We start from the raw sequence: 20,187 nt of genomic DNA on the forward strand, positions 1-20,187 counted from the left end.
TTGTGGCATTGTAGGCATGCACCAGAAATGCGACATGCTGGCTCCAGGTTGCCTTCTGCTCTGGTCGCAAAGTTCCCAACATATCTAATAGGGTTCGATTGAACCTCTCTGGCTGAGGATCACCTTGGGGGTGATAAGGCGTTGTCCTAGACTTTTTAATTCCTGCTATCTTCAGCACCTCCTTCAGAAGGTGACTCTCAAAATCCCGCCCCTGATCAGAGTGTATCCGAGCCGGGAATCCATAGACTGAGAAATATTTGTCCCACAATACTCGAGCAACGGTGGTGGCCCTCTGATCACGTGTGGGATATGCTTGTGCATACCGTGTAAAATGGTCAGTCACTACTAGAATGTTTCCAACATTCCTCTTGTCTACCTCTACAGACAAGAAATCAATGCATACCAACTCCAAAGGTTTGTTGCTGGTGATGTTCTTGAGATATGCAGCCCTCGTGGGCAGAGTTTTCCTTTGAACACATCGAGCGCAAGTCTCACATTTCCTGCGAACATCTTCAGCCATTCGGGGCCAATAGAACCTACTACGAATAAGTTCCAGGGTCCTCTCCATCCCTAAATGCCCAAAGTCATCATGCAGGGCCCTCATGGCCAGGGCTCTGTACTTTTTTGGCAGTACTAGTTGTGCTCGTTGTTTTTGTAAAGGGTCAGTGGTCATTCGGTGTAGCACTCCCTGAATCAGTTTTAGTTTGGTCCATTCTCTCAATAGTAGTTTACCCTCCGGGTTAGGTGGGACAACCGCAGTTGGGCTTCGCCCCTCCCTTTTGGCAAGTAGTGTATCACGAATGTCAATATCTTGCCGCTGGGCTTCTTGCCAGTCAGCCGCATTGAGCATGGGCAAAGGAGATTGGTCTAATGCAATATAGTTCACCGAAGCAGAAGGCATGCATTCAGGGGGCAGGCCCAAAGCTTCTGCAACACATCCCTGAAAGTCTTCACGGGCCTCTGGCTCTCGGCGACTCACACTGCAAATAGCTCTCACTCCATCTGTGGGTATCACAGCAACTTCTGGAGCCTGCGGACGCCTGGACAATGCATCTGCATCTACATTGCTTCTCCCTGATCGGTACTGAATGCTGAACTCATAGCTAGCCAAGGCGGCCACCCATCTCTGCCCTGTAGCATCCAGCTTAGCACTTGTTAACACATAAGTCAGTGGATTGTTATCTGTCCACACCTGGAACTGAGCACCATACAAGTAGTCTCGAAATTTCTCAGTGATGGCCCATTTCAAGGCCAAAAACTCCAGCTTGTGGGTGGGATAGCGAGTTTCACTATCAGACAATCCTCGGCTGGCAAAGGCTACAGGTTTACATTTGCCTTCCACTTCCTGGTACAGGACTGCTCCCAGACCCTCCAAACTGGCATCAGTATGCAGGATAAATGGTTTGCTTGGGTCAGCAAAAACTAGGACTGGAGCATGAGTTAGGCAAGTAATGATTTCTCGAAAAGCCCTTTCACATCTCTCATCCCACCGTGGCCCAAATGGTGCAAAGGGGCCATTGTGTCTCTGCACAGGAGGCTTTGGGGACCTCCCCTTATTCTTGGACTTAGATTTGTTCTTGCTGAACTGATGTCCCCTGGTAAGATCATTCAGAGGCTTTACAATCGTAGCATAGTTTTTCACAAATCTGCGGTAGTAGCCACTAAATCCAAGGAAGGTCTTGAGTTCTCTGTAGTTACTTGGACGTGGCCATGTAGTGAGTGCTTCTATTTTATCAGGATCAGTACTCACACCTTCTTGGGACACAATGTGACCCACATACTTCACTGAGGTTCTGCAGAACTGGCATTTGTCAATTGAAAGCTTCAGACCATAATCCTCCAACCTATCAAGCACTTTAAGAAGTCTTTCTTCATGCTCCTCTAAGGTTCTTCCAAACACAATCAGGTCATCCAAATAAACTAACACTTGCAGTAAATTCATGTCTCCCACAACTTTCTCCATGAGACGTTGAAAGGTGGCAGGTGCTCCAGAAATCCCTTGGGGCATGCGTTCAAACTCATAAAACCCTAATGGGCAGATGAAGGCTGTCTTCTCCTTATCTTCTTCTCCCAGAGGGATCTGGTAGTATCCACTTCGAAGATCCAACACAGAGAACCACTGGCTTCCCAGCAAACAGTCTAAGGCGTCTTGCACTCGAGGCATAGTGTACTGGTCGACCACAGTACGGCTGTTTAGGGTGCGGTAGTCAATACACATCCGGATTTTCCCATTCTTTTTGCGGACTACCACAATGGGTGAGGCGTATGGGCTGCGGGACTCTGTAATGATGCCATTCGCAGCCAGCTCCTGAAGATGATGTCGCACATCTTCCATCTCAGAGAGAGCAATCTTCCTAGATCTCTCCCTGAAAGGTCGAGAGTCATGTAGTCTGATATTGTGCTCTACTCCTTTTGCACATCCCACATCCCACTCATGCAGTGAGAACACCTTGGATCTTTCACAAAGTTTCTTCCTCAGGCGATCTTTCCAGTCCTCGGACACTGGTGAATCTCCAAAGTCAAACTTCGCTGGGTCTATTGCCGAAACTGGAGTTTCATACTGGGGTTTTACAATCGACTCAGGCTCAAAGAGGTCTGCTATCTTTTGTCCTTGCTTCACAAAAATATCACGACTCGTTTCATTAGCAATCAATATAGTCACCCTTTCCTGGGCTTCAGCAGGTAGGGTTATGACTCCACTGGGGACCAGCACTCCTTCAGGGAGCTCTCCTCCCATCGGCTGCTCTATCATTGCTAACGTCCCTTTACTGCCTTTCAGACAGGTACTCATGACAAGCACTTCTTGCTCCGTCCTTGCAGGCACTACTAAGGGGGTTGTGCCCGCGTACTTCAGTGCCCCAAGCGGTAGCTCAGATGTGTCCCTTTTAGCGCTCTCAATTTTCCTATAGGCTTCAGCACAAAGCGTATGGATCATCAGGGTATTCAGGTACTGGTCCCCAGCCCGCCTTCTGCAGTAATCCGCGAGTACCTTGAAGAGACTGGAGTTGGTCCCTATCAGCACAGACACATCAGAAGTCCCTTTAGGGTCAGGGCATATTAAGGCAGCTGTGTCTACCTCTTCTCTTACCCCAGCAACCTCCTCTGGGAATTCCAGGTGCACTATGACATACCCTTGATAGGGGTATTCATCCATGCTGAGGCCACATAGGCCAAGGCCAGTCAGTGGCTGTATAGGCAGGTGCCTAAGCATCTGTTGGTAGAATGACTGAAATATAATAGTCACTTGAGATCCAGTGTCAAGCACTGCTTTACACTCCACCCCTTCGATCCTCACCATGACCTCTGCTCGAGGCCCTATCAGTCCTGCAGGGATCCCAGCTGGACAGTCTTTTCTGGGGGAATCTTCAAATCCTGCAGACCTGGGGGGTCCCCGTCCCCAGACCCTCTGGCAGCTACCGGATCTCTCCCAACTGATCCTCAGCTTTCCATACACTAAGGAGGGGTTTTCTTCATTACGGCACTTGGCAGCACTGTGTCCATCCTGACCACATCGGTAGCAGAAGAATTGACCTTTCCCCCTTCGCCTGGGGGGGATGGTGGCTCTAAGTGCGGGCTTCTCAATCGCCACAGTTTGAGGCTTCTTATTCCTAGAAGTCTTAACTCGGTCAACGGTACTTTGCAGCTCAGCTATCCGTTCCGTCAGGACCTGCATTTGTTGGGCAAGTTCCTCTCTGGTGCTCACCATCAGTACACTGGCCATTTGCAGTGGTGTTGTGCTGGCTGGCTCCGATGTTTGGGCTTCCCAAAACTCACTGGCAGCCTGCCTTTCTTCCTCCTCTCGGACCTCTTTTATCAGCTGGGAGTAACTTGGGGGATGTTCCCGTCGTTCTCTTAGCCGGAGATGAAGTAGAATCGGGTTCTGATACTGAGTTCCTCTTACAATTTGAGCCAGTCTGGTCTGATCCATCTGCTCAGCAGTCACTGCTCCCCTCATGACAGCTCTCTGAAGCAGTCTCTCCAGTCTCTGTATGTAGGCTGAAGCCTTCTCGCCCTTTTGTTGTCGGGAATTAAGGAACTTACAGTAGCTGTCTTCAGGGCCCTCTACGCTCCCAAAGTTGTGTTCAAGGGCCTCTAGGCAGTCCTTCACACTGACCCCAGGGTCAATGAGCTTCAGGGTGCGAATCACATCTAATGCTGGGCCGCCAAGGCTCTCTATAAGGCATCTTCGCTTTTCTGCATCTGGTACGGCCCACTCTTGCAGCATTTCAGTGGTATGCTCTAACCAGGGTTCAAACTCCTCCTCCCCAGCAAATAATCTTAGCTTACGACAAGAGTCTGACTCAGCATGGGGAAGCACAACCTTTTCCAATATTTGCCCCAGAGCTTTTGTCCAATCATCAGCCAAGGCTGCAGCCTCTGAGCTAGAAGCTGCTGAGCCAGGGCCCAACAAACCTGACATATTAGCCATTATACAAACAGTAATTTCCTCAAAATATAAGCACAAACAAAAAAAAATATAAATTGTTTCCCAATGTAGTGGATCACTCAACAGGTGCTTGCGAGGGGTACTGACCCAGGCGATCCCGGACGAGCCCCCAAAAATGTAACCCTTCTGCCCGTCAGAGTTGGCAGCAACAAGGGCCGGGTTCAATATCTAGGGGTTCCATTCCAATAACACAATGCAAACCGGCTCGAGCCCCCACCCAGTGACCTGGGACCAATATATACCACCCCCGCTGGGCGCCTCCAAGAGGCAATACTTCCCCTCTCGCAAGCACATAGTCTGAGTGTAGCAAAAGTCTTTTAATAACAGAGAGAAACAATGTGGCATTATGTTGGGGAAACACCACCAACAGGATTCATAACACAACCCATGAGCAAAAACAACCCCACCCCAGGCAAATTGGGGCATGCCCTTTTCCCTTTGGTTCTTGAGTCCAGCAACCCCAAATCACCCAAAGTCCCAAAAGTCCAATGCCCCAAAAGTCTCTGTCCCTGGTCAGGGCAGCCCCAGAGTTCGAAAGTTTATCGGCGGAGCTTTACCTCCCAATCTGGGTGGAAATGGGACAGGGGTAAGAGGCACCTTACGTGATCTGAAGCTGACCGCCCCATAGCTCCATAGCGGCGCTCCGCTCCGCCAGCCGCCCCACGAACTCCTTCGCTCAGCTGCGCTCCGCTCCGCCAGCCGCCCCACGAACTCCTTCACTCAGCTGCGCTCCGCTCCGCCAGCCGCCCCACGAACTCCTTCACTCAGCTCCACGGCCCACAAGCAGCTCCTGCCATCCACACACTGCTCCGCGTCGAACTGCTTCACCAGCCGTCCCGCAAATTGCTCCACAATATATCTTCAGGCTCCCCCACTACTTAACACAACACTCAGTGATTTCAGCTCTTAGGTGAATTCAGCTTATAGTAGGGGAGCCCCAGTGCTGGTGCACTGTCAGCCCAAAGTGAGCTCAGCAGCCTATAACTAGACTTCTAATGAAATCAAAATTAGCTCTGATATTCCACAGTGGAGAGAGGAGGAAGTGCAATCAGCATGTAAGGCCCTCACCAAGGGGCCCATGCCACCAAGTATTAATACTTGTCCCCAGCCTCTCTCCATTCACACAGTTTTGGAACCCATGACCCTTGCCTAGCGAGTGCTACTTAGTTGATGGTGAATCCCTCCATCATAACAAAAGGCCACGTACAGTTCCAAGCACAGTTCCCATAATCAGGGTAATAGCAATTTATTCTTCCTGCCCCAATAACAGAGACACTGGGGATCCCACAGCAGCCAAAGTGACCATTTGGGCAGCTATGGTCTCATTCTAGGCGTGGTGGGTGTGCCTATGCAAATGAGATCGGCCCCTGAAGTTCTTTTCCACAACTTGCCACACCTCACCACCAGATGTCAGGGTGGAGCTCATCCTGACACTGCTTACATGTGTTTTCTGGTACAGAGAATCACAGAAATCAGAGACGTGTAAATTGTAAAGGACCTTAAAAAGACAGGTAAAAACCCCATTGGGTAAACAAACCAATGCTGGAATCAAAGCATTTCAACAGTGACAAGTCAGATTTAGAATAGCTGTTAAACGCCAATGGCTGGAGGTGTTGGAGAATAAAGACCAGAATGAGGATCTGCCAGACATTTTGGGGATCTGGTGGGTCTGTAATGCCTGAATGAATCCTTCAAGGAAAGCTAAGAGCAGCCAGTTAACAATTTAGCAGCTAGAGTTTTAGTGGCTGTTTTGAAGCTGATCCAGGACAAAGAGTTAGGGTGCAGTATGGAGATGTGTGTGTCAGACATAGAAAAGTGGTATGACGATGTGGGGGGAAAAGCCAGGACTGAGATCAGCAGCTGTGCATAAAGGAGCTTGGGACAGGAATTTCACAGACCACAGAAGCCTACTGATGAGAAGCAGACACATGAATGCTAATTCCAGCTGTGAAAGTGACATACGTGTGGCCTTTGTCAAGCCTCTTAATCACTTCATGCATCAGTTTCCTCATCTGTAAAATGGAGGCAATAATATTTACACCAATGGGCTATTAAGGATTGATTAGATACTGGACCAAATTTGTGCCTGGTGTAACTCCACTGAAGTAAAATTAGTAAGGTTTAGTTTGTTCCCTTGTCTCTAAAGTGCTGTTCAAATATTTTCCTCATATGTTCTTATGGTTAAAGCAGTGGACTGGAATTCCAGAGTTCCAGTTGCCAGCTCTGCTACAGAATTCCTGTGTGACCTTGGGCAAGTCACTTCATTTTCCTGTGCCTCAGTTTCCCTTTTGTAAAACATTAATAATAATACCAATAAAATAAGGGTGTTGTTGGGGTAGATTCATTAATGACTGTGCAGCTCAGATAATACAGTGATGGGGGGCCATGCAAATACTTGGCTAGATTTGCAAGTGGTGCTTACACTTCAAGATGGAAAATAAATATCAAAGAGATCAGAAGTAATACATAACCTATATCCACAAGGCAAAGTTGTTACCCCCAAACCACATATGGAATGCAATTTGACAGAACAGAAAAACAAATAAAATATTTATAGCATTGCCTGAAGCAATATTGTAGGTCTTAACATGCAGTGGTCCATCTTGATTCAAGTGGCATGAGAAATCATACAATGAAAAATCAGTCCAGTAATGCTGGATAGTGAAATGCATTAAAAAATATAGCTTTTAATAGAATTGGATGTTTCTGAGCATATGGATGGAGGCGGCCATCTTATTGAAAAGTAACATTCTCTCTGTCAGTTTCATCCTGCTTTAAACACATGGAGAGAAGAACATTGTTATGTAAAAAATGATACCATTTTGTTTACAAACAAAACATTTATATCAGCCTTAGTTACTGTTGTGTGTTTTAGGTTGATGAATGCTGGATAATTGGGCAGCCATCTCTAGGAACAGAGCTTGCTAGAGCTCTCTCTCTCTCTCTCTCTCTCTCCCCCCCCCCCCCCAAGAGCTGATGGGCTAAAGTGTTAAGCAGGATTTTGAAGATTATGCCTGCAAATTCTACGTGCAGAATACTATAGTTTGCATATGTGAAATGTTATTTTTATTGGCAAATTAAAGCCTCAATTACAAAACAAGGTCTTTATTGCCTGGAAAAGGTGGTTTTATAGGTGCAGTATTAGGTCTGTACACAGATTTTGCACCAGTATAACTATGCCAGTTAGGGGTGTGATTTTTACCAATATAGTTGAATCGACACAATCTCTAGTCTGGCAAAGTTATACTGGTATAAAGATGCCTTATACTGGTATAGCCTATTCCCCTTCTTATATAAGAATAAGCTATACTGTTATAAATACTTTTATAGTGATATAACTGCATTCTCACTGGGGAGAGGGGTATTGCACCGCTTTAACTCTACCAGTATGTTAAAGTGGTACAGCTTCTGTCTGTAGACAAGCCCATAGGCAGAGTTAACCGGAGCTAGCCTACCATGGGTGAAGCATCCCCTCTGCAAAGTCCTACCCAATCTAGACCCATGGAACTGCATCCCCACTGGTGCTTTACTAGTCTGTGTGCTTGGCTGGATTTCTAGCAGGATATCCCATTGTTCTTCGTGGAGTATTAAACTGGACTACTTTCTGAATCCATTCACAGTGTATTGTAGGAGAACGTGTCTGTTCTATGTAGGCTCCTGTGAGAAAATCTTATGGATCTTACTCAAAAAAATACCTCTCAGGATTACTTCTGATGGTTCAATCAGTATCTCTAGCAGAATGAAATCTCAGTTTGTGTAACAGTGAAATCTATTAAGTGACCATTTGAGTCACTAAAAAGAAATAATTTGCTTAATGTAGGTGGTTGAATATAAAAGTGGAGCAGAACTGTGCTAAATTTGTTTGGGGATACTGTGGGGTGGTTTCTTAAGACAAGTTGCCCAATAAGGGTGATCTCTTGAGTGAGTGTAGGTTCTACTGTGCACTCATAAAATCACTTTTCAGCAAAATAAGCTACTATAAGAGATTGAAGCTTAGAAATACAAATTATAATTAAAATAACAGAGAAACTGATGAGACAGTGCTTAGAGCATCACTTGAGTTACCTCTAAGCTAAGGTTTGGGATTCGCGTTAAAGCCTGAATCCAGACTAGAGACTGGAACCAATGGCCCCAAACTCACACAAGGTATTCTTGCAAAATTTTGGCCCAAAATAATATTAGACAATAGTGGCAATAAATAATACTTAGCTCTTACATAGCAGTGGAAGTCTTACGAGATCATCTCTTTTTGTGAGATTTCTACCCTGTTCGGCTGAAACCTTGCAAGAATGCATTGGCTGTGCACAAACTGGATCTGCAGCATTGGTCCTTTCTGTTTTTAGACCCAAAATCTGGAACCAGAATCACAGAACCACATTTGAATTCAGTGATTTGAATTTGATTCCCACCAAAATTCAAAGGGCTTCAGAGATGAAGAACCAATTTTAGCCCATTTCTTGTTAACATATTTTTTCTTTGTCTCAGATAATTCTCTTTATGTGAACCAAATAGGTGTAGTTTCCTTTTAAGTTAAGCGAGATAAGACTAGAGAAATTATTACATCCTTTATTCCAACAACATAGACTCTCTTTTTTTCTCTCAAGAGTTGAGCGTTAACTAACACCCCATGTGCTGGAAAACAGAATTCGTAGAGAGAGGAACAAAACTGGTTACAACAGCCTACAAAAAAGGGAAACAAAAGACACTAAAGGTTATGAGTCATGAGGGTCAGGAAAAGACACAGCAAGACTTGTGGGGAGGATTTCTGAATCTTCCTTTGATGTTTTAATTAGGATTTTTTTTTCAAGTGTTGCAATCCTCCACAGAATGTTTTAGACAGCTCCACTGTTTGATTTTCTCACTCGATTGTCTCATTTTGTCGTGATCCACGCCAAAGAAATTCCTGGCATAATAATTTATGGCATAAAGGAGTTGATCTAATAATAAATAACAGGACTGGTGCTTCCAGTGTCACATACTGGGGCTGCTTGTGTCTTCCTGTTTGCTTTGAAAGAAACCCTTCTCACTCCTGCTGGGTCATATAGAAACAAGAGCTCTTTGCTGGTGCTTGTAGATGTCATTTGTTTACAGTCTCTGTCAATCAAACCTTTCTTCTCCATATTTTAACTGGGTGTTTTAGCAGCTTGTTCTCTTCTTTCATGGATGGATGGTGCTTTCCTACCTATTATTCTTCCTCTTTCCTTGCTGAACTGCATGAGTTTGATAAGCAAAACATCACGACTGGTTAGCTCCCCCCGGGCTGTATGAAGAAATGGAACAAGGGGTATTTAGATAGGGACAAATCCTAACGAGGTCTTACTCAGGTTATATTCAGGCTTTACTCAAGAAAACTCCTGAAGGGGAATTAAAGCTAAAGTAAGGGCTCAGGATTTAGTTCAGTGACAAATGCAGCCTACCCCTTGTTCAAACTTGTTTTCCCCTCTTCCACAATTAATTGTGGGCAAAACTGAGAAAAAATTATGATTTGAGGTTCTGAACTGAGACAGAAGCATCTCTTTGTGTTACCATATGAGAAACGATGTGACTGGAGTTGGTGAATAGTTTCTTTAGGAATGAACACATGGCAGAAGGCACAGGTAATTGGAAACAGGGTTGGCTTTGGGTGCTCACCACACCAGTTGATGTGGGGGAGCTACACTAATGTAGATTTACCCCCAGTTATCAGGGTGGGGAAACTTATCCTGAAATTCTTTTTTCCACATGACTGTCCCCCACATCCTGAAAGCCAACCTTCCAGGACAGTTGAAGAGCCCTGGATGTATGTTAGGTCTCGTGATATCGAGCCATTGTGACACAATTGTTTTCACCTGTTGCTCCTAAATCATAAGAAGACATGGATGTTGTGGATAAGACTGGGGAACTGCTAAGACTGTTCTCATGGGAGAGAATGAAAGGCCTGTGCTCCCAAGGTTACAAGCTTTGCAGCTCTCTGGAACTTCAACATTTTCTTTCCTCTTCTTTCCTTTGCTGGTTGATCCACAAAGCAAAATTGCTGTCAGCCTCAAAGAAGGGAAAGGTACAAATGCTCTCACATACACTCACTAGAGATAAAGGCATAGGTTTTGAGGGCATGTAAAAAAGGATCAAGAGCAGCCTCCAAGGAAGAGATGAATGGGAGTGCCAGTCTGGACACACTGCACAATGAAACCTGTCACCAGATTATTAAGTCTCAGAGAAAATATGTTGGGTATTTAATGTTTCTTATTGTGATAGTTCTTCTCCTGATGGTTGTGAAATGCCTGTGCTTGCGAATCTTTGAGACTCAGCTTTTAGTAAAGCCATCTAGAGAGTCATCTGATGTGGAGGAAGGAGACTAGTAGCAAAACACATTGACATCCTCTTCTCAAAGTAAGCAAAGTTTAGATTAAGGTCACTTGCTGTGAGAACCTAACTTTGAAATGAAAAGAAAAAGTGAGGAAAATGAAAGCCCTTTTCATTTATAGAAAAGAACTTGGCTTTGAGTAGCAAAACTGCTGGAAAGTTCAGGTCCTGTGTTAGCAAAGAAAAGGTTTTTCCTTTTTCCAGGAAGTGTAATGCGGCGCTGCATCTAAAGAAGCAAAATTTTCCCTTCTCTGGTGGCTCTTTTGTTAAGTTAAGATTTGTCAGCCTCAATAAAAAGCATTTTGTTGTAAGAATGGCTGTGATTTAATGTGGTTGCTCTACCCTGATTGTTTATGACAAGTTCCTCACAAAGAGGAAGGATTAATTCATTATTTTTGCAAACTTCTTTGACCCTGTTGACTTTGCCTTTGATATTTTGTTGTTGCTACTATTTTTCAGCTCGCCATGAAATTATCACCAAAGAGATCCTAGAGCTGGATACGTGGGAAAACCAGTGGAATGTGGTGGCCATCAACGTCCTCATGCATGACAGCTACGATGTCTGCCTTGTAGCTAGACTGAACCCCCGAGATCTTATCCCCCCACCCTCTGACCTAGTGGATCAATAGAAATGCAGTTGTTCCTTGTGCTTCCAGATTCTGCTGTAGCTGAAGAGCTCAGAATAGAGAGAGATGTGCAGCTTGACCTCAGAAGTGGTCTGAGGTGAAAATTGAGTTCTACAGAGATGAGTCTGTGACATGCTCAAGCAAGCAGTGCCTTAGACCTGTGATCTCAGCCACTGCTATGTACTCAGTATTGGTACTTCAAGCTTTTGTGATTGGTACTATGGGCTTCCCATCCCAATAAGCCTGCTGTAGCTGAAGAGCTCAGAATAGAGAGAGATGTGCAGCTTGACCTCAGAAGTGGTCTGAGGTGAAAATTGAGTTCTACAGAGATGAGTCTGTGACATGCTCAAGCAAGCAGTGCCTTAGACCTGTGATCTCAGCCACTGCTATGTACTCAGTATTGGTACTTCAAGCTTTTGTGATTGGTACTATGGGCTTCCCATCCCAATAAGCCTCTGGAGTTGGCCCAGGCACCCTACCACAGCACTTCATCGTTTAGCCGTGTAAGCTCTAATGTACAACGCAGGTTGGGCTGCTGTGGGCCTTAGCCTCACCATCATAGTTGCAGCTCAAGGCCCATTGCAGGGTAAAGCAGCACAACTGAATGAGAGCCCTAGCAGGTGCAGATAAAGTTTCAAGGGAAGATTCTGCCTTCACGTACATGCTGTGCACCCCATTGATTTCAGCAGGGTTAACGTGGGTGTTAAGAGCTTGTAGAACTTGGTCTGAAATTGGTACAGTTGCCCAAAGGGGTAAATTGAAGCTGGCCCAGTGCATGAGCAGTGGTAGTGGGAGAGAAGAGGCAAGGAGCCTTCCTTTCTTTTGCACTCCTGCAGAGGGGCCAACCATAGTCCCAGTGGGGAGCACAGACTAGAGCAAATAGTAATACTAACTACCTTAAAGAGGTTGGGCTGAATGTAGGCTGTGGCCCTGCCTCCATCCCCTCTGGAGGCGAACCAGTTTTGGGGGAGAGCATCCTGCATCTTCTCTCAGTATTCTGAAGCTCCTGCACCAGTGTCAGGAGGAAATCCAGTGCTCAGGGGCTTGCACTGCTGTGTGACCAGGTGTAGCCAGTACCTTGAAGGTACAGTTTGGCTCAGTTTTGAAGCCCTTATTAGTTACAACTTTGAATACAATATTTGAAAAGGGGGGGGAGAGAAATGAAACACAAAAATAAAAATTAAACCAACTTTATCATCAGCAAATGAGATTTGCTGCCATGCATCCACACAAAGAGAACAAAGATTGTGACGGCAGCTCCTCAGCAGTCTAGCGGTCCTTGTTTATATCAGGCTATTGTTTAAATAGAAGTAGCTTTCATGTAGCATTGGGATAAACTCTGCACCAAAAGAGGGATTTTGCTGTTTCCAGAGGGACTTAAGAGTAGTTCAGACAGAATGATCACATTGAGCTTCTTGAAGCAGCATTAGGTTCACAGGATTAGATGACAGTAGACTAGAAATGTGCTGAAGTCTTGCCAGGTAGCTGATATTCAGTTTGAATTAGTAATATCCTTTCATGTGTACTCTGATGCCTGCCTCATAATGTATCTGAGTGTCAATTCCTAGGCAGTACAGGCAAGGGGATTGGGAATCTGAGCAGTTCTGTTGGTCTGAAACTACAATTGAGAGGATGCTGCTTTACTCATAAAATGAGACCATCTTTGGAGAACATAGCAATATGTTATAAAGTGCTGAAATGCTCAAGAATTCATTTGCAGCAAAACGTTGCTGCTTTGGGTCACAAGACCAACAACAAAAAGGGCAAGAAGTGATCAGGAAAGACAGCCTGAGTCCCCTCCGAGAGTTTGAGGACAGTCACTTGCAGAGCAGGATTCACATACTGGAATGGTGCTCCACACTCTTCTTGAATCCTATATTTGGTTCCAAAAGTTCCAGCAGTTTATCATTCTCCCTGCTGTGACTAGTAGCAGGAGGGATGGAGAAGATGACCCGAATGGCCTTTCCCCTCTCTAATTTCTGTGATTCACTAACTATTCCCTTGACTATCCAGTGGGACTATCAATCTGTTTTATAAAAATACTCAACAGGAAGTTCACCAAAGGTTGCTCGATACATACAATACTGCACTGAGGGTCAGTTGGGCAGTGGGTATTTTGGTTTTTAGAAGGAAAGTAGAAATGAGGCTGTGAGCCTTATGAGTCAGCCTATATCTCCCTGCATGTTCCCTAGGCAGGATATGTTTGACAGTCTAAACGTTCACATTTGTGTCTCTCGCCTTTGTAACGTTAAATCATTCTTGTTCCTTTCCTATGTTGACATGTGACCTAGTGTAACTTTAGGGCCAAGATTGCCAAGATTGCCTCAGTGGTACAAGCTAAGGTGGCCAGTTCTTAGGATCTCTTCTGAAAACCTGGGTTTTTAAAAGCTCTTTGCTGTCAGCACCCAGGTGACATTAAAGTTGCCCGTTAACGTGTTGTAAAAAACACTAGAGAGTTTGCACAATTTCTTAAATTGTAACAAAGGACATTTTCCTTAACCCTTGCTTTCACTGCAGAAAAATTATATCTGCTGTGTTGAGTCATTACAGTTCAGCTACACAGCTTTCTAGCTGACAAGGATTGATACTCTTGAATGACAACTCACTTAGGTGGAAAGTTCTTAAAGACATAGTATCTATCCTCAAGGTTACTTTGAACACTACATCAACATCGATCAGTTTTGTTTCTTTCCTTTATTATTTTTCATTTACAGCTTAGTGGGGAAAATGTGTTGTTTTTGTTTGTTTTTATGACTACTCCTGCTCTGGCTTCTAAGTTTCCTAAGGTTTAAAACTTAAATAGATCTACAGGGGTTGTGAAATACACTCCATTATAGAGAGCTGCCCCTGAAGATCCTAGGGGGACTTAAGTGAGGACATTCCAGTTTGTGGTGGACACAGCGAAAGCCCCTCCATCAAGCTTGCATGCCTCGGATGAAGTGACCTTTCCTCCCCACTCCTTATCTATTGTTTTTTGTATAGTTATTGAAAGAATTGAGTGAAAACTGTGTAGTCTATCAAGGTCTGTCTTGCTAGCAGAAGGCAGTAATAATTATTTCTTTGAAAAAGGAACGCAAAAAACATGTTTGAACATGTTCATGAAGGTCTATATTTTGCTGGCTTCCTACAAATCTGTAAAACTAGGGTACTCTTTTTAACATCTGTTTTTCCCACTGGTTGAATGTTTAGTTTTGAGGGTCCTCTCTTTCTCTGTTAGGGCATATGAAGCCCTTCTGGCAATTTGATTCATGAACCATCATGCTTTGAATCCGTAGGTCAGAATACCAGCTACACTTGCGCCTCTCCCTAAAGGTTTTGAAGCAGACATAACAGATCATGTACCAGCAGTTTCCAAAAGGAGGCATTTCACCCCCAGTTGTGCTCAGCTGGACCTAGAATGTTAACAGTTTACTACCATCTGATACTTGGAGGTTGGAAGTAAAGGGTTTATTAAAAATTGGCTGAAATATACACGGGATATGCTCATAAGTGCACCACCCTTATTTTCCTTGGCAAACATCTCATCTCCGTGTATGTTGTGCCATCCCCTCTGAGTGTCTGATGGAATGATTTAATAACCCACCCTCTGATTTCAGCCACAGTGTAGTCTGCAATATGGGTCGTGAATTCATGCTGCACAGTGCAAAGAGCAGCAGAGTGTTAGAGGGCCGTGACGCCATATAGGCAGACCTGCCTCGCTATAGGAAGTGTTATTAAATTATATTGCACATAATAATGCATTCTGTAATAGATATGCTGTGTATCTTAATTCTAGATTTTTTTATAAGTTCTTTACTGCAGGAGATGTGGTCGTTTCCACCAAGCCACATGGCAATTCTGCCCAAGTCCCAACTCAGCAAAGTATAAACATGTGCTTGCCTTTAAGCATGTGAATATTCTCATTGGATTCAAAGGGACTATTCACATGTTTAATGTCTGACACGTGCTGAAGTACCTTATTGAACAGGAACCAATAACTGGACTGGAAAATCCTCTGTGTTTCTAACATCCTCTGCTTTAAATCAATTGAATTGAAAAGATACCTTTTTTCCCTCAGGCCCCAGGCAAATTACTAGGGCTAGATGCTTTGACCATGTCTTCCTGCTTCTCCAGTCTCTTCAGTGCCTGCCACTCTCCTTCCAGATGAAGTTCAAAGCTTCCCATCCTCATTTTCAAAGCCTTGCACAACTCTGGCCATTCCTGTATCTTTCCTCTCATGTCTGCCTACATCTCATCCCATGCTCTATGCTCTAGTTTCTCTCTTGATCATTCCATTTGTCTCCTTGGCAAGCTTCCAGCTTCTCTCCTACTTCCACGCCATCCCTTAGGCTTAGAACAACGTCTCCATTTATGTTTACCCTACCCAGCTTCCTCCTCCTCCTCCTCCAAAAACCTCTTTAAGATCCCTCTGTTCCATGAACCATTCTAGCTTTAGAGGGTATGTCTACACTGCATTTAAAAACCCACAGCTGGCCCATATGGCAGCTGACTGGGGTTGCAGGGCTGTTTAATTGTGGTGTAGATATTCAGGCTTGGGCTGCAGCCCGAGCTAAAATGTCTACACCACAATTAAACACTCCCATAGCTCAAGCACTGTGAGCCAGAGTCAGCTGGCACAGGCCAGCTTTGGGTTTTTAATTGCAATGTAGACATACCCAAAGAGTACAGAGGATCCCATACTGAATCCCTGGATTAAAACACCCCAACACTGGGGGAAGTTCAGATCCCAACCAAAATTTTGCGGCTCAGTCTCATGGCAAATAAAGATCACCTCTTTCTCTATGTTTGTTGGGCTTTGCAATGCCCTTGGTCTTATGGCTACAACACAGACCTCAGAGCTAGGAGACCTGAGTTGTAGTCACAGTTGTGCCACAGTCTCATTGTGCGACTTTGGGCGAGTCACTTTACCAGTCTGCTTTAGTTCCGCTATCTGTTAAATGGACGTAATGATACTGACACATCTCAGAATGGGGTGGGAGGATTAATCTGTGTTTGTAATGGCTCTGAGATTTTTGGAAGAAAAGGACTAGGTAAGAGAACAGAACCAAGTGCCTAGTACATTGTTCATGCCACACCAATAATAGTAACCTGTGCAAAGTATTACTGTTGTCTCTGATCTTTGAACTTCAGTTGCTGCACAAAGAGTCTGAAGCATAGATGATGCTACCTTCCCTTTTGCAGAGTGGGTTATTACCTCAGACCAGATTCTCTCCTGTGACTACAAAGGGCCCACATCTCACCAGAAAACCCAGTCTCTAATGTGTAAAGTCTTAATATAGATACTTCTTCTGAATTTCGCCTTTTCCCAGTTACCCTTTATAAAATTGCATGATTTTGCCAGCTTTTCTATGGAGAACATGCCCTGTTCTGGCCTGCTGGTGCTTCTGATTCTTCACTACCAGAAGTAAAGTGCTGGTGCTAAAATGTTATTCAGCTCCACAATTTCATTGTCTCATTCCTTGGCTTCAGAGTGGGGAAAACTTACCTCACTAGGCATACAGTAATGAAAGAGAACCCATTTCTCACATGGACCCTACACCTGACCCCTTCCTTCAAAAATGCTGCTGAGATCACCACAGTATTTTAAAATTAAAAACGGTGATTCCCAGTTAGAGTCAGGCAAATAAATGTGAACTTTCTAATACAGAAGCAAGTGCAGAGAGAGTTGTCTAGAGGTAAGAGCACAGGTGTGGGAATTAGAACTCCTGATTTATATTTCCAGCTCTGTAACTTGGGCAAATCACGAAACTTTGTTGTGTTTTGGTTTATCCATGAATAAAGCACATATAAAAACACATCTACTTTATGCTCTTTGCTGTTAGGAGGTGTAATTAATTAATGTCTGTAAATCACTTTGAGATCCACAGATCAAAAGCAGGATAGAAAGGCAAAGTTTTATCATTACTCTACAATTGCCGTCCCTCTGGTTTTGTCAACACCATTCTTCAAAGCTCTCAGAAACCTATTCTTCTTGCATTAGGAGATATTGGGTATTTGCAGATAACAAGGAGTGTTTTGTGCACTCCTTAACAGGAAAGGCAATAAAGGATATCAATTCATGTATAAGGAACACTGTACATTATCTAGGGAAGGGAGGAACGAGGTGTATATGTGTATTCCTTGGCTGCTAGTAGTGTTTCTAGAGATGCAGCACTAATCACAGAAATGAAAGAGGTCACTCTTTGGAGCTAAATTTGAGCTGTAATCTTTAAAAATAAATAAATTGTGCTTCTTATGAAAGTGTTTCTGATTTAGTAAATGATGTAATTTGACAAAGTGCACAGACAGCCATCAACAATTGGTAATAGGCAGAAAATAGAAAGTGGTTTATAGGGGCGCAGTAGACTCACTGGGTAACTGATACCTGAGCTGAATTTAGACCATACACCTCACTAGCTTTGATTAGGCAAGCAGCTGTTGGAAGTCTCCTGGGATTCCTATAAGGAATATACATCTGCCATTCACCTAACTGGCCGCTTCAAGGCACAATTGTGCCAAAGAAATCACCTGAAAAAGAACATTTATTAGAGGGAGCATCAGGACTTTGTTAAATGTAAACATAGCGCGATCTATTTGTTGAAATTACTGGAGTTACAACCCAGATTAATGAGACCTTATCCATCCTTCTGCATATGTAGCTAATTTTAGCTGACCCAACAAATAATGTATAAGGCTTAAGCTCTGGGTCCCAAAAGTTCCCTTCTTCCAGGGATGGGCAAATTGTGCAGAGATCACCTTTATTTTTTAATCAGTGGTGAGGTATGTTGACTGTTTGCTGTGGTTTGCAGTGATAAAATACACAGTGAAGTTTATGCTGCAGGACAAGATTGATTTTAATTAGGAAGCTGGTTTAGTTGCTTTGTTTCACTTGACCTTTTAAATTGAAAGCCTGTGTTAGAGTTAATTGATAACTTCTTAAAGAAGAAAACAAGCAAGCAAATAGTGAGTAAACACCAATATAAAAAGAGAAGGGGGCCTGACTTTTACTCCCTTGCACTGGTGTAAAATAGGTGTGACTCTTTTGAAGTCAATGGAGTTGCACTGGTGTAATAAAAGTGTAAGTGAGAGGAGAATCAGGCCTAATATTTTCCCCAAATTCAAACTCATCTCAGGAAGAGGCTCACAGTGTTGGATTCTTCCTTTCTCTAGTGAACCAGAAAAAGAAAGAGGAATACATGGCTTGAGGGATTGCTAATAGAATAGTGCACCTTTCCTTCTGGATCACTGGTTCAAATCTAGTGCTGGTCAGCAGGGTTTGAAAGTCATTCCCAGCTGATGGCTGCACATTGTCCCATGTGAAGTGAGTTGGTGGGTCTCAGTTTAGCTCCTAGTGGATAGATATCCAAATTACTAAAAAAGTATCATCATGGTTGGTTTCCTTGTTGGCACTCTGAGACGAAAGGTCAAGGTCTAAATGGACCATGGAGATTCGCATTCCGCTCTGATCCTCAGACATCATTCCTCCAGGTCAGGGTTGAGGAACACTGACATAACAGTCTGGAGGAAGCTTGCACTGCTGTTGCTTGTAGTTGTACCTCTTCTATGGATGGGAAGGGATCAACACCCAGGACTGTCAGTCTGGCATCTCTCATGAGTACTAAACTCCTCCTTTTCAGACTTAAGAAGATAAATAGAAAGGGGATAGGGTGGGGGAAGAAGAACCCTCTCTCATACCTAACCTTGTCTTTAAACTCACCTTAGCTGTTGTCTGGCTCCACTCACAGTAGAAAAGAACATGTTAAAAACAGTATAACCAGTTATCGAGCTACGGTCATCTTAACACCTGTGGAGAGGAGAAAGGCAATATTTTGTCTCTGTCCCAAATGTCACAGCAGACACTTCAGCCATGTTAAGTTTTGGTATGCTTATTACTGTGCCTGGATAAAAACTCTCAGAATAATGGGCAAGGTTGTCAGTCTGGTGTGTCCTAAGATGTCTTTGAGCAGAGGGTGAAATTCTGCTGTCTGTTATACTGAGAATACCACTGAAATCAATATGTTTATGCTGGTATAACTGAGTCGCTAACCAAATCTCTAAGAACAGGTACCTTGGGCTTTTCCTGGTGATTAAAAAAATATCACCATGATAAACCAATGGAAGGAGTTGATCCTGCCAAGTATTTTATATGGAGATTGATTTCGTATGTGGCTGCCATAGGACCTTTGACTATTATAATGTATGCCAGTGATAGAATCCATTGCCCCTGTTACATAATAGCCAAGATGAAAATGTCAGGAGAAAGTGGTGTGCTCCCTGAATGGAATGTGGGGTTACTGGTTTGTCCTCTGGCTTCCTTGCTAGCTGCTGGGAAGGGCCATAGCAAACAAGTTTGAAGAGGTCTTTTCTAAGATGCTCATGCTAAACAGGACATCATGCACACAACATGCATTCCTAGATTGCAAGGTGTTTGCAAATTTCACCTGTAATTCAGAAGATACAATAACTTGAGCATTCTTAATACACTAATTCTTTGAAGGTGCCTTGAGTAGTGAGGCCAGGGGGCCAAATTGTGATCCCACTGAAGTCAATGGCAAATTTCCCATTGACTTCAGTGTGACCAAGATTTGAGCCGTAGTCATTGTGTGAAACGTTTACATCAGAATACCCTTCAGACAGCAGGACAAATTCAGGGGTGAATCTAGAGGAGTCTAAGTTGATGTAACCACGCTACACCAATTTAAACACCTCCTACAGTCCCATACACATACTTTGATCCCCTTAAACATCCTGATTTGCAGGATGCACTCCCACTTTCCAAACTGTAAAGTACAC

The 20,187-nt window shown here is 43.9% G+C and overlaps 1 protein-coding gene across 1 annotated transcript in view; it reads left to right on the forward strand.

Annotated features, from left to right (window-relative positions):
* Positions 1-11,430, forward strand: part of KBTBD12 (kelch repeat and BTB domain containing 12) — a gene marked incomplete at its 5' end in the record, with an annotated part of 47,566 nt that extends 36,136 nt beyond the window's left edge. Inside the window, one exon of the mRNA XM_084633454.1 lies at positions 11,249-11,430. Within this exon, the coding sequence (XP_084489580.1) occupies positions 11,249-11,418 (170 nt within the window). The 3' untranslated portion in view covers positions 11,419-11,430. The remainder of the gene's footprint in view (positions 1-11,248) is intronic.
* Between the last annotated feature and the right edge of the window lie 8,757 nt (positions 11,431-20,187).

This window comes from Lepidochelys olivacea (genome assembly GCF_965140295.1).
Source record: "Lepidochelys olivacea isolate rLepOli2 genome assembly, chromosome: 7".
Classification (NCBI taxonomy): Eukaryota; Metazoa; Chordata; order Testudines; family Cheloniidae; genus Lepidochelys; species Lepidochelys olivacea.